The sequence below is a fragment of the Astatotilapia calliptera genome, chromosome 3 (assembly GCF_964374335.1).
Source record: "Astatotilapia calliptera chromosome 3, fAstCal68.1, whole genome shotgun sequence".
NCBI classification, from domain to species: domain Eukaryota; kingdom Metazoa; phylum Chordata; class Actinopteri; order Cichliformes; family Cichlidae; genus Astatotilapia; species Astatotilapia calliptera.
The window spans coordinates 5338025-5352306 of record NC_137424.1 but is presented as its reverse complement, the minus strand read 5'-3'; the positions used below and the strand labels follow the sequence as shown (position 1 = coordinate 5352306).

Sequence of the window (14282 nt, the reverse complement as noted above, 5' to 3'; positions counted from 1 at the left end):
GATTTGATTGGCTGAACGTCCTTTTAACCTTTCTTTAGTTCTTTGGGTGCTAATCAAAGAGGAAAACACACGAGTCATGTGACGTGACATAAGGAGCGCTCTGATTGGTTGGGATTGACAAACTATGGTGCTGTTGGCAAGCTTTGCTTTGCAGAGGTAAGAAAATGTCTTAGATAGCGATGAGACGCTCCACAGTGACATTTCCACACTTTGGAGCTTCTGAAGTGCAGATGTTTGGAAACGCTGCTCCAACGTGTGGTTCAAACACTCAGGTCACGTGACCTCAGCTGCCACAGGTGGCATACCTGCTGCTTCCATGTTAGCATGTTAGCTCCAACAGGTGGTCAGTGTGAGAGCAGAAGATGATATCAGTGACATCCAAACAAGGAAGGAAGAGACTGTTGAAGGCAGCGAGCTGTGACTGCTGTGAACAGTGTCCTCACACTATTTTCTCCCTGTGTCAACATACATGAGGCTGCTTCAGCTGCAACACACCACAAACACCTTTATACAACTAAATATACTGAGAGCACACTGCTGTGGTTGCTCTGGTAACCATCCATATATCCAGATGTTTGGGGCCGAGTCTGCTTCCTCATCCTTGGTTCAACCCTCAAAGTTTGATGTGTTTTTTTGTGATTTGGTTTTATTTGTTGTTCTATACACTGTGAAACAAAGCTAAAAGCCCCTGTGGTACAGTGGGGGACTCAAACCCAGGACCCAACCTGCTCCAACAACAGTCAGAAGGATTTTGTTAAGTCTCATTTTCTGTTCATTAGGAAAACATCAATAATGAAGAGCACATGTTTATAGAGGCACATTCAGACCAATGACAACAGTCCATTCACACTGCCCTCCACCTTTTTAAATGTGAGTAAACACATCATGGTTCTGGTGCTGATGTGGTATCAGGGACAGGTGATGATTGTGAACTCAGTCTGAGGGTTGATTACATTGAACCTGCACTGCTTTATCCTGTTTATGACACATTTATACTCAAAGTCGCAGCTGGATAACAAAGAACAAGGAAAAACACATTTGTTGAGAGAATTGTTAACAAATGTGGTGAGAGTGTTGTAATAGTTACAGACAGAACTATGATTTATTTATTTAAATGCATTCAAGGACATTTTTTTACTCACGTTATGTCTCTTCCACGATGTTATTTTTCTCTCCTACAATGTACGTTACAATTACAATTACATGACCATTTATCCAAATTAGGTGATGACATCATTTAGCGACTTCCAGCGACTTTTAGGACAGCCAATAGCAATTTTCCTTACTGAGGAATTGGCAACACCAGGAGCAGCGGGTGGATGGCAGCATGAAGGATCAGTGTGAGAACACATCATCATCCACAAAGAAAACCAGTCTGCGTGTCTGACGCTCTTGTTAGAAAGACGCAGTCGCAGCTTGTGGGTGCAGTTAGCTGGTTTGCTAGTTAGCTGCTCTGCTAGTTAGCTGGGAGCTAACTCACTCGAACATTTGATGCTAAACTGTCTAAACTGTGTGAGCAGCATTCATTCCTGCTCTGTGTTACTCTCCAGCCTCTCTTTCACTTAGTCCTCTCAGTTTTTTCCTCCTTACAAACTAGAAAACCTTCTTTTTCAGCTTCTCCTCCACACCCGAGCTGTGGCTAAGGTGCTACCAGCACGCAGGCTCAGTGTGTCCAAATTCATGGGCTGCGTCCTCCTGAGGACACATTTGTAGACTGATTACGTCACAGCGACGCACCGAAGGCTGTCCAAATTCCTCCGAATGCAGCCGACAAATGCGTCCTTCTTTTCCCCGAATTTGAAAGATGGGTCGGGTGTGTCCTTCGTGGCCCACCATATCCCAGAATTCATAGTGCGGCCCAGCCATTTTCGATTTCGAGGGTCACTGAAGCCGCAGAGAATGGCACAACTCCCGGCACAACATTTTCAGATCACCGCGGATTTTCACTGCTCAGGTTAAAAGTAATATTAGTAACATATGACTGAATCTATATCTCACTTAAAGCTTTCTGTAAATGAAAGAATCAGTGAAAATGAGGCACTTCAGCTGATTTTAAACAAAAACTCTGAACATAACCTGGTCCAGACCAGGTTATTGGTTCAGCATCAGTAACGGTGATGTAGCCAGGTAGAAACAGAGCTAGGCAGACAAACATTTATGCTCACAATCACACATCTCCAGTTAACCCAGCATGCATGTTTTTGGAGTGTGGGAGGAAGCAGAGAACCTGAAGACAACCCACACAGGCCACACTATCGCTCTTATTTACAGAATTATAATCTAATTAGATGATAAAGTAATAAATTATTTGGTATTTTAATGAAAATACATTTTAAGCAATAGTTTATAAGTCAACAATTATAGTTAAAAAAAAGTGACAAATCAAACGGTCAATAAAACCTTCTACAGCTGAAATTAATGTAGACAATGTTGGGGGAGGAAGTAAAAGTAAAAATCAGAGACGATAACTACCAGGGCGACTGTGGCTCAGGGGGTTGGGAATCGCATCTGTAACCGGAAGGTCGCCGGTTTGATCCCTGGGCTCTCTGTCCTGGTCGTTGTGTCCTTGGGAAAAACACTTTACCCTACTTGCCTACTGGTGTTGGCCAGAGGGGCCGATGGCGCGATATGGCAGCCTCGCTTCTGTCAGTCTGCCCCAGGGCAGCTGTGGCTACAACTGTAGCTGCCTCCACCAGTGTGTGAATGTGAGAGTGAATGAATAGTGGCATTGTAAAGCGCTTTGGGTGCCTTGAAAAGCGCTATATAAATCCAATCCATTATTATTATTATTACCAAAATAAAACAGGAAGTGAATAACATTCAAGCTCACTTTAAGCTCAACAGTCAAACTCTGTTTTGTATTAATCTATTGTTTTGAATTTTTGTTTACATTTTATGTTTAAGTGAGGCAATGAGTCATATCACTATGACCAAATATACAGGGAGTGCAGAATTATTAGGCAAGTTGTATTTTTGAGGAATAATTTTATTATTGAACAACAACCATGTTATCAATGAACCCAAAAAACTCATTAATATCAAAGCTGAATGTTTTTGGAAGTAGTTTTAGTTTTCGCTATTTTAGGGGGATATCTGTGTGTGCAGGTGACTATTACTGTGCAGAATTATTAGGCAACTTAACAAAAAACAAATATATACCCATTTCAATTATTTATTTTTACCAGTGACACCAATATAACATCTCCACATTCACAAATATACATTTCTGACATTCAAAAACAAAATAAAAACAAATCAGCGACCAATATAGCCACCTTTCTTTGCAAGGACACTCAAAAGCCTGCCATCCATGGATTCTGTCAGTGTTTTGATCCGTTCACCATCAACATTGCGTGCAGCAGCAACCACAGCCTCCCAGACACTGTTCAGAGAGGTGTACTGTTTTCCCTCCTTGTAAATCTCACATTTGATGATGGACCACAGGTTCTCAATGGGGTTCAGATCAGGTGAACAAGGAGGCCATGTCATTAGTTTTTCTTCTTTTATACCCTTTCTTGCAGCCACGCTGTGGAGTACTTGGACGCGTGTGATGGAGCATTGTCCTGCATGAAAATCATGTTTTTCTTGAAGGATGCAGACTTCTTCCTGTACCACTGCTTGAAGAAGGTGTCTTCCAGAAACTGGCAGTAGGACTGGGAGTTGAGCTTGACTCCATCCTCAACCCGAAAAGGCCCCACAAGCTCATCTTTGATGATACCAGCCCAAACCAGTACTCCACCTCCACCTTGCTGGCGTCTGAGTGGGACTGGAGCTCTCTGCCCTTTACCAATCCAGCCACGGGCCCATCCATCTGGCCCATCAAGACTCACTCTCATTTCATCAGTCCATAAAACCTTAGAAAAACCAGTCTTGAGATATTTCTTGGCCCAGTCTTGACGTTTCAGCTTGTGTGTCTTGTTCAGTGGTGGTCGTCTTTCAGCCTTTCTTACCTTGGCCATGTCTCTGAGTATTGCACACCTTGTGCTTTTGGGCACTCCAGTGATGTTGCAGCTCTGAAATATGGCCAAACTGGTGGCAAGTGGCATCTTGGCAGCTGCACGCTTGACTTTTCTCAGTTCATGGGCAGTTATTTTGCACCTTGGTTTTTCCACACGCTTCTTGCGACCCTGTTGACTATTTTGAATGAAACGCTTGATTGTTCGATGATCACGCTTCAGAAGCGTTGCAATTTTGAGACTGCTGCATCCCTCTGCAAGATATCTCACTATTTTTGACTTTTCTGAGCCTGTCAAGTCCTTCTTTTGACCCATTTTGCCAAAGGAAAGGACGTTGCCTAATAATTATGCACACCTGATATAGGGTGTTGATGTCATTAGACCACACCCCTTCTCATTACAGAGATGCACATCACCTAATATGCTTAATTGGTAGTAGGCTTTTGAGCATATACAGCTTGGAGTAAGACAACATGCATGAAGAGGATGATGTGGACAAAATACTCATTTGCCTAATAATTCTGCACTCCCTGTATATTTCATCTTTTCAGTCAGAAATAATCAATTGATCATATTTTTATTACTAAATGTTTCTGAAAATCAAATTCTGATATCTGAACAAACAGCTCTGTAAAAACCTTCAGCATACAGGAATCGAACTAGAAGGTTTGGTGGATGAAGCACTGCTAAAATAAAGATTTTGGACTCAGAGGAGCAGATGGGACATTTCATTGCAAATGAAAGACAGAAAGTGAACAAATATCACTAAAAACCCCAGACACTAATTTCTACATTAAGACTTTTTTAAAAATCAATTTCCTGTTTATGCAGTAATAGAAATCAGGTTTAACGTGATCATCATTGGAAATTTTTAAATCCTGACCTGAGAGTTTCCATTTTACAGTGTGGACTCTTCACTCCAGCAGACAGAAGCTTCACTCCTGAATCCTGCAGGTCAGAGTTACTCAGGTCCAGCTGTCTCAGACTAGAGGACTGGGAGCTGAGAGCTGAGGACAGAGCTTCATAGTCTCTCTCTGAGAGCTTACAGTGACTCAGTCTGAAAAATGACACATAAACATTAAACAAACACTGTTGTTAAGTTGCAATGAGGGTGCACTAAAGAGTTATTAGATTTAGCAATTAATCCTGTGTTTTTACTGAGCGTCAACAAATGGATGACGCTGACATTTGTTAACTGACAATGGTCAATCAATTCTGGTATTCTATTGCAAATGCCAATTGGGCTCCATGTGCCGGGCAGTGCATTAGCACCAAAGTAGCTGACATATTGATCAATAACTCTCTGCTCATTAAATTATCATAAAACTATTACAGAAGTTTAACTGACTTTTTTCCCATTTAGTGGATTCTTATTGGTTAATTCTGTCAATTGATGAAAAGCACAACATATCTTGATCTCACCTCAGAGTATTCAGTTTGCAGTGTGGACTTCTCAGTCCTGCAGAAAGAAACTCCACTGCTGGATCCTGCAGGTTGTTGTTACTTAAGTCCAGCTCTCTCAGTGTAGAAGACTGGGAGCTGAGAACTGAGGACAGAGCTTCACAGCCTCTGTCTGAGAGATCAGGGACAAACAGCCTAAAAAACAAAATAAAAACACAATTTGAAAAACTGTAATTTGATAACAAACTGTTATCAAATGACAAGTTAAATGAACTCTCTGACCAGTTACAGAGACTCAGTCTGGGGGAACAGAAAATATTTTAAAAGTCCACGTAGTAAAGAGATTAGAAATGTGGCAGATGATTATAACTTTAGACTAAAAAGGTCCCTCTCGCTCATATATTTGTTAAAACAAGGATAAACGCTTATCTTGATTTGCTTAGAATTTTTATTGACTTCTTATGCTAATTCATAAAGAATATGACTTCATCTGACCTGAGAGACTGAAAAACAATCAAGCATGCATGACTGAATCTGCCAGCAGCTGCAGATCCTTGGAGCTGTACTGGTGATGCTGATTGTAACATATAGAAGTGAACTCCTCTTCAGCTGAGCAATAAGACCAGAGGAGGAATGAGGGAGTTGATCACCTATGGCTCCATCACAGTCTTTGAACGTCTTCAGTCAGTACAGAATGATGCTGCGAGGCTTTTAACCAGCACATGAAACAGACTGGACATTACTCCAGTTTAATCTCTTCACACTGGTAACCAGTTCATTTTAGGCTTTATTTAAAGTTTTAGTCCTTACTTTAAGTCCCAGTCTATATTTCTGACTTTCTACAATCCTACAGCTCTTCTCACATCTGAGATCTTCCAGTTAAAGGCTGTTACTGGTCCCACTAACTCATTTATTCAGACTCTAGTATTCAGAGTGGCCTTTAATTAGTTTTAGGCTGTATGATGTTCAGTGTTTGCTGTTTAATGTTTTTATCTTCTGTGTTTTTATTGCCTGTTTCTGTTGTAAAGCACTTTGTGGTTTTTCACCTGTGAAAGCTGCTGTATAAATAAAGTTTACTTACAGGATGATTCTGGATATGACTTTGATTAAAGCTGACACCCAGATATGTTTAAGACACTGACATTTACTGCTGCTATCAAACATTAACTATAATATACTGTATTTAGTGCTGATGATCATGTAAATAAATATGTTTAAGTTTTTAAGGGTCCATCACACATTACACTGTTTATGTTATAGATAAAAGCCTGATCACATGTTTACTTACAGAGCTTTGTTGGAGGCTTTGACCACTGGCAGCAGCCTCAGAAGAGCCTCCTCTGAAGCAGAGTATTTCTGCAGGTCAAACACATCCAGATCTTTTTCTGATGACAGTAAGATGAAGACCAGAGCTGACCACTGAGCAGGAGACAGATAATCTGTGGAGAGACTTCCTGATCTCAGGGACTGTTGGATCTCCTCCACTAGAGAACGATCATTCAGTTCATTCAGACAGTGGAACAGATTGATGCTTTTCTCTGCAGACAGATTCTCATTGAGCTTCTTCTTGATGTACTGGACTGTTTCCTGATTGGTCTGCCAGCTACTTCCTGTCTGTGTCAGCAGACCTCGTAGGAGAGTCTGATTGGTCTGCAGTGAAAGACCCAGGAGGAAGCGGAGGAACAAGTCCAGGTGTCCGTTTGGACTCTGTAAGGCCTTGTTCACAGCACTCTGGTGGAGAGATTGTAGGTTTGGTTTGTTAAATAATTTAGATTTCTTGGAGGTTGTTTGTTGTTCCAGCAGATTGAGTCCAGAGTTGATGAAGGTCAGATGGACATGAAGAGCAGCCAGAAACTCCTGAACACTCAGATGGATGAAGCAGAACACCTTGTCCTGGTACAGTCCTCTCTCCTCTTTAAAGATCTGTGTGAACACTCCTGAGTACACTGAGGCTGCTCTGATATCGATGCCACACTCTGTCAGGTCTGATTCATAGAAGATCAGGTTTCCTTTCTGCAGCTGATCAAAAGCCAGTTTTCCCAGAGACTCCATCATCTTCCTGCTCTCTGGACTCCAGTGTGGATCTGTCTCAGCTCCTCCATCATACTTGACCTTCTTCACTTTGGCCTGAACCACCAGGAAGTGGATGTACATCTCAGTCAGGGTCTTGGGCAGCTGTCCTCCCTCTCTGGTTTCCAGCACATCCTCCAGAACTGTAGCAGTGATCCAGCAGAAGACTGGGATGTGACACATGATGTGGAGGCTTCGTGATGTCTTGATGTGGGAGATGATCCTGCTGGCCTGCTCCTCATCTCTGAATCTCTTCCTGAAGTACTCCTCCTTCTGTGGGTCAGTGAACCCTCTGACCTCTGTCACCATGCCGACACAGTCAGGAGGGATCTGATTGGCTGCTGCAGGTCGTGTGGTTATCCAGAGGTGAGCAGAGGGAAGCAGTTTCCCCCTGATGAGGTTTATCAGCAGCACATCCACTGAGGTGGACTTTCTAGGGTCAGTTAGGATTGTAGTTTTGTGGAAGTCCAGAGGAAGTCGACACTCATCCAGACCATCAAAGATGAACACAACCTGGAAGTCTTCAAAGCTGCAGATTCCTGCTTCTTTGGTTTCAGTAAAGAAGTGATGAACAAGTCCCACCAAGCTGAACTTTTCCTCTTTCAGCACATTCAGCTCTCTGAAAGTGAATGGAAATATGAACTGGATGTCCTGGTTGGCTTTGTCTTCAGCCCAGTCCAGGCTGTATTTCTGTGTTAAGACTGTTTTCCCAATGCCAGCCACTCCCTTTGTCAGCACCGTTCTGATTGGTTCATCTCTTCCAGGTGAGGCTTTAAAGATGTCTTCTTGTCTGATGGTTGTTTCTGGTCTGTCTGGTTTCCTGGATGCTGTTTCAATCTGTCTGACCTCATGTTCATCATTGACCTCTGCAGTCCCTCCCTCTGTGATGTAGAGCTCTGTGTAGATCTGATTCAGGAGGGTTGGGTTTCCTGCTTTAGCGATGCCCTCAAACACACACTGGAACTTCTTCTTCAGCTTAGACTTAAGTTTACGATGACAAACAGCAGCTGGAAGTTCTGAATAATAATAATAAAAATATAACTTTAACAATCATATTTTACAAAATGCTGATGACAATTTCTGACCCACTGAGAAATGACTGAACACACTGGTGTCACAAGTCTCTCATTTATCCAGCAGCTTAAATCTTTAGATAAATCCTCTTACGTCTCTGCAGACGGTCAGCCAGCTCCTCCTGCTTCATTCTCCTCAGGAAGTCCACTGTGATCTTCACAAATGCCTCTCTGCTGTTTCTCCTCTGCTCATCATCCTCCCTCTGAAACTCCAAGCACTGGGGCTTATTTGGATTCAGAGCCTTCTGGATCTTCTTCAGCTCGTTCTTCACAAAAGTGATGATGTTGTCCTCCAGCAGCTGGAACAGAATATTTATGAATGACCCACCACTCTGAACTTTAGTCCACACAACATCCACTTCTTTACGATCAAGGGGCATATCATCCACGAACTCTTTACCAATTATAGGTTTGACTTTATCTGATTAACTGAGACTTTGTCCACAACTCCACGATCCCAAAACGTTGATGCTGTTCATATGAATGCAGCGATTTCAGTGGGAGAAACATTTCACTGGTGTTCAGAGCTGAACTACCAACAGGTTGATGATCAAAGCCAGAAACTTGGAGATGTTTCAGGTGACTGAGTTGATCGTACAGACAACTGGTCTTAAAGGTTCACTCTGTTTACGCATACAGATCAGTATTTAAGGTTTGACTCTCATCATCCACTGGGGCACAAACTGGGCGTCATCAGGACGCAACAACACAGAACAAACACCATCCCCACAGACACAGCAGCCAGCGAAGCAGAAGAACTTCACATCAAGAAGGTCCTGAGTAAATGTGAACGCTGGTTTGAGGGCGGAGTCAAGGAGGCCATTTATGTGAAAAGGAAAGACCATCTCTGAATGGAGGAGGGGCCTAAGGGTACAACTGTCACCATCTTACATGCTGTGATTGCAGCCATTCCCCAGCTCTCTGTGAACTGGACTCATGACCATTGATCAACAACCATTGATCAATGGTCCTGACAATATGCGTACCAATGATCAATGAACTGACCTCCCAGCCCATTGTTCCTTCAGTGGGCTGGTTTCAGTCATACAAATGTCCTGTTTATGAGATTGAAACCTGCAGTCAGCTGAGACTGAAGAAGTCACCTGATGATGATGAAACGTTTCTCCCATTGAAAACATCCAGATGAACAGAATCAAGCTTTTTGGGATTTACGTACCTGGATGATTGAGCATCAAGACACAACTCTGTGACTTTTCTCAGATGAATCAATCCTCTCCTCCAGCTTTGTTTACATCTACCAGCCCTGTGGCGCTGCCCAGGGACAATAATCTATGTGAGAGGTGGAAAGTCATACAGGTGTCTGCTCCTGCCTTCAGTTATTTTATCTACTGTGTGTCAACTGGCTGAACCTCCTCCAACTGTCTACTGTCTCCCTAAACTCAACAATGACTTCGTGATCTATCCATTCTCTGACCAAAGACATCCTGCTGCAGGAGGTTAACATAGCAGCCAATGATGATCCCACTCACTGTGAACAACACATTTGGACCTGATTTGCTGCTCTGGTTTACACGTGAACTTCCACTGCTGCTGTCACCAACTTGAGAGGCTCTACAGAAAAACTGGACTTGTCCATAAAAATCATAAACTACATTACAAGGACAGCATTGCTCAATCAACTCTAATTACTACTGACATGTTATCTCTTCTAACTAAGGTACAGACACTCAAACTTGCTGCTTTCAGTGAGAAGTCAAATGTCTGAATATGAGCTGGAAGCTGCTGAGAGTCCTCCTCCTTCCCGTGGGGTTTACTTTCTCTACTACTTTCACTATAAACACGCCCCTTTCATGCACCTGCAGAGGGCCACCAGCAGATGGAGCTGTCTTAAACAAATCCACTTGGATAGTTAGCTGTAGATGACTTTCTCAGTATGACTGAAGGACTTTGAGTTATTCTTTAGATTTATTTAAACTCTTATATTGTGCACAAGTGTTGAGCGACCCATAATTTCTCTGTACTTTTCATAAGAGCAGCCAGACTTTCAGCTAGTTTTTCTTTGCTCTGCAGGTTTTATGAAGGTGTGTCAAAGTTGTTCTTTGGACATTAGCTGCTTTTTAAATCATTTTCAGTCCTCGTACAGGAACATTCTTCAAGCTAAATCCAAGTGTGTTAGACCAGAGTTAACCTGATAGATATGTGTGGGTGTGTAACTCTTAGAAGCTGATTGGCTGCTTTTTATGGGGGCTGGGTCTTTGGAAAGTGTTTTAGTAACACACCCTGAACTGCACACTTTAACAAACAACATGAGATTTTAACTGTAATGTAAAACTCATGTGATTCACTGTTATTAAGCACAAACACATCTATGGCCCTGTTTCCATTAGTAGCTGCTCAGATCGACTCGCCACAGGTCGCCACGACTGGACTGGATCCACTGGTTTCCATTACAGTTGAGGACCACCTAATGTGGTCGTCTCAATACAGCCAAGTGTCAGCTCACATCATTAGTAAGTGCTAATGCTGCTAATTTCCATCATATTTGTCATTTATTGCTCAAAGTTTTTGAAGAAACAGTTATTCAGCTTCATCCCCACTGATCTCGACTACAAACTGTTTCACTTTGGTTTCTGTTTAAAGCCTCGATGTTTAAAACGTTTCCCTGTGATCACATTTGCACCGTCTGATTTCAAAGTTTGTTTCTTTTGGTCATTTAGTCCACAGAGTCCTTGGTGTTCTGAAAGGGACCTATAAATAAATGCATTATTATTAATATTAAAGTAGTTGTTGTACATGTACAGACCATAAATATGGAGTCCAGCTGTGTTTGATGCTGCTGGGCAGACTGACCACTGGGAACCTCTGAGCTCTGCTGCTCCACTCTGTGGAGGAACCATGGACACACACACGAAGCCACTTTCATTATTAAAATGTGAATTTAGCCTCTAAAAGCTGTGTTCAGTCAGTGTTGCTGCTTCCCTGTGTCTGACGTATGTGCTTCTGAAAGAACCGTTAAAAATTCCCGTAAACACTTTTAACCCTTTAAAACCGATCCACAGCCTGGTTCTGACCAAAGACCCTCGTTAGCGAGTTGAAGACCGGTTGAAGATGTTCTGTAGTGTTTTTTGTTCTTCATGAGGAACAAGTCTCTAAACTAGCGGGGCCTGTGGAAACACAGACTCAACAAAATGACTCTTACAGGGCCAAAAGGGTTCAAACACAGGACTGTGTTTCACTGTTTCAGCATCAACACTGTGGAACAAACTTGCTGTCACTGTGAGATAGGGCTGCCACGATTTGTTGACTAGTCACGATTACGTCGACTATCAAAATTGTCGACGACTGATTTAATAGTCGACGCGTCGTTTGAAGCTTTGTAAGATCACAAAAGACGCAGGAATAAGTAGCAGGATTTAAGAGTGTAATAACGGACTGAAACAGAAGATGGCAGCACTGCATGTACAAGGATGCCAGCTGCCATTAAACCCCGAAGAAGAAGAAGAAGCAGCTGTGTCCCAGAATTCATAGCGCGGCCCAGCTTAGTTTCCAACAATGGCGGCAGCTAGTTAGTTTTAATATTACTCTTATTATTCTTTCTGGGTCACAAAATAAACGTTTAACATGTTTTCAGGGAGAATGTAGCTGTGTAAACCTCAAATATCGGCTCAGTTTATCAGGACACCACATATTTTCAAAAGCGCTCCGACATTTTCGGAGACGTCTGTTACCCACTAGCTCGATAGTTAGCCGGGGGCTAGGTCACTAGCGCCGTGAGAACACCGAACTCCCGGCAAATTGTTTTCAAACCCACCGCCGTCTTTTGCTACTCAGGTTAAATATATATGAGTCACTTAGATAACTTAAAAATGTTGTTGTTTGGCTTTTTTTTTTTTTTTTTGTATTTTATTTGTTCCTGAGTAAATCGGTTTGGCTGAGATTAAAGTTATAGTTTTTACACAGCTGAATAAACGTCAAGCAGACAGCTGATTATCAGAAGTGTGAGATGCTGAGAATTTACTCCGGTGTCCTGTTATATTTTAGATAGCAAGGAGTTTATTAAGCTTCACCGAAACAATCTGCAAATTTCATTAAAATTTAATAAACTATCATCTTGTCTTTATTTTTAGTTAGCACCTTAAAAGCTTAAAGCTGTAAGCTAATGATAGTTATATAAGAGCAGATGCTGCTGGTGCAATAAGCTGTAGTTTCACGTCCAGTGGATGATGATCTGATTAGTCAACTAATTGCAAAAATAATCGGTTACTAGTCGACTATCAAAATAATCGTTTGTGGCAGCCCTACTGTGAGATCAGCACAGTCAGTAAGGTGTAGTAACTCCTCTGGATGAATCCTGCACTCCTCCTGATCTGTCACATTGATCCAGCTGTCTGCAGATTCATCACTGAGGTCGGCCTGCCGCCAACAGCAGCTGGATCGCCGCCGCCAACAGCAGCTGGATCGCCGCCGCCAACAGCAGCTGGATCGCCGCCGCCAACAGCAGCTGGATCGCCGCCGCCAACAGCAGCTGGATCGCTGCTTCATGTTTGAAAGGAGCTTTCTTTATCAGTCACTTCATTATAGGAACAAGAAGCTCATCAGATCCTGTCTGTGTGACACTGAAGGTGAGATTAATGAAAGTGTGTGAGCCACTAACAGTGTGATATCATTGATATATAAACTCACAGGAAAAGAGGAAACACACTCGTATAAATGTGTGAATGAGGCGAGTATCAAACTGCTCAGAGGAGAAAAGCTCCATATAAGAACCATTACTCCCAGTATTATTCCAAACTGGTCCAGCCTATAAAGATGAACTCTGTGTGAACAGCTGACCTGTGTCATGTGACCAAGAACACAAACATGATCTACTGTCAGATCAGGACACGTCACAGTTACTGTTTAACAGCACACTGCAACATTCACACGTTCATCTAACAAACTGGATCATTAGCAGCTGCATGTTCACACGTTTCACTTTGATTCTCTACAGACAGCAGACAGAAAGAAGCTGATGAGGAAACAACAGTTCAGTTCATTTCTGTCCTGGGTGATGAAAACAGCAGCACTGCTGAGGAGCAGGAAGTGGGGATCAGACTGAGTGAAGAGTTTCAGGACAGAGTTTGAGAACATCTCCTCTTCCTAAAAATCATCTCTGAGTATCTGCTGTGTTTGTGGAAACACTCCAACACACAGCGCTGCACATATGAACATGTGTGTGAAACAGAGCTGACATTAAACATGATGGAGGATTTATTCACACACACACACAACAACATTTACACACACATTACCTCTCTGCAGGATGACACACGCCTGATTTAAACTCAATAACAGCATGTTTAGTCACTCTTGTGCCTCCAACTGTTTTACGCCCTTTCAACACCTTCGTGGTCAAAAGTGTACACGCACAAAATCTACAATAAAATCCTCACGCAGCAATAGGACAGACACACAATCCATTTATCTCTGTGTCTCAAACACACACACGTGTATTCAAAGCCTCGATTTGTTCATATTTCATCTGTTGTGTTTTTATCTTCAGCGTTTTCAGTGTTGCTGCATTTACACCAAAAATGTTTCCATTGATGAATCAGATTGATTTGAATGTGTTTCATCCATACAAATCCCTCCCTGGTGGTCACATGACTCTATAACATAACAGGAGTCATGTGACAAGAGTTTCATGCTGTAAAATGTCAAAATGGTTGAATGTGGTGGAGTAAAAATGTGAGATGTCAGCTACTTTTCTTCAATATGAAATGTTTGCAGGGCCTGACAGGAAGTGGACGGACGCTCTGATCACTTCCTGTTTGCTGAAGTG

The 14282-nt window shown here is 42.4% G+C and overlaps 2 protein-coding genes across 2 annotated transcripts in view; both read right to left on the bottom strand.

Annotated features, from left to right (window-relative positions):
- LOC145424529 (uncharacterized) overlaps positions 1–14282 on the bottom strand; it is a 192386-nt gene that overhangs the window by 99904 nt on the left and 78200 nt on the right. The gene's annotated exons all lie outside the window — the stretch shown is intronic.
- The window catches only part of LOC145424554 (protein NLRC3-like), a 37633-nt gene that overhangs the window by 22116 nt on the left and 1235 nt on the right, over positions 1–14282 (bottom strand). Inside the window, exons 4-8 of the mRNA XM_080297961.1 lie at positions 11265–13077; positions 8595–8799; positions 6646–8443; positions 5379–5552; positions 4840–5013 (exon numbers count right to left, since the gene is read on the bottom strand). Coding sequence (XP_080154087.1) covers positions 4840–5013; positions 5379–5552; positions 6646–8443; positions 8595–8799; positions 11265–11384 — 2471 coding nt within the window. The 5' untranslated portion in view covers positions 11385–13077. The remainder of the gene's footprint in view (positions 1–4839; positions 5014–5378; positions 5553–6645; positions 8444–8594; positions 8800–11264; positions 13078–14282) is intronic.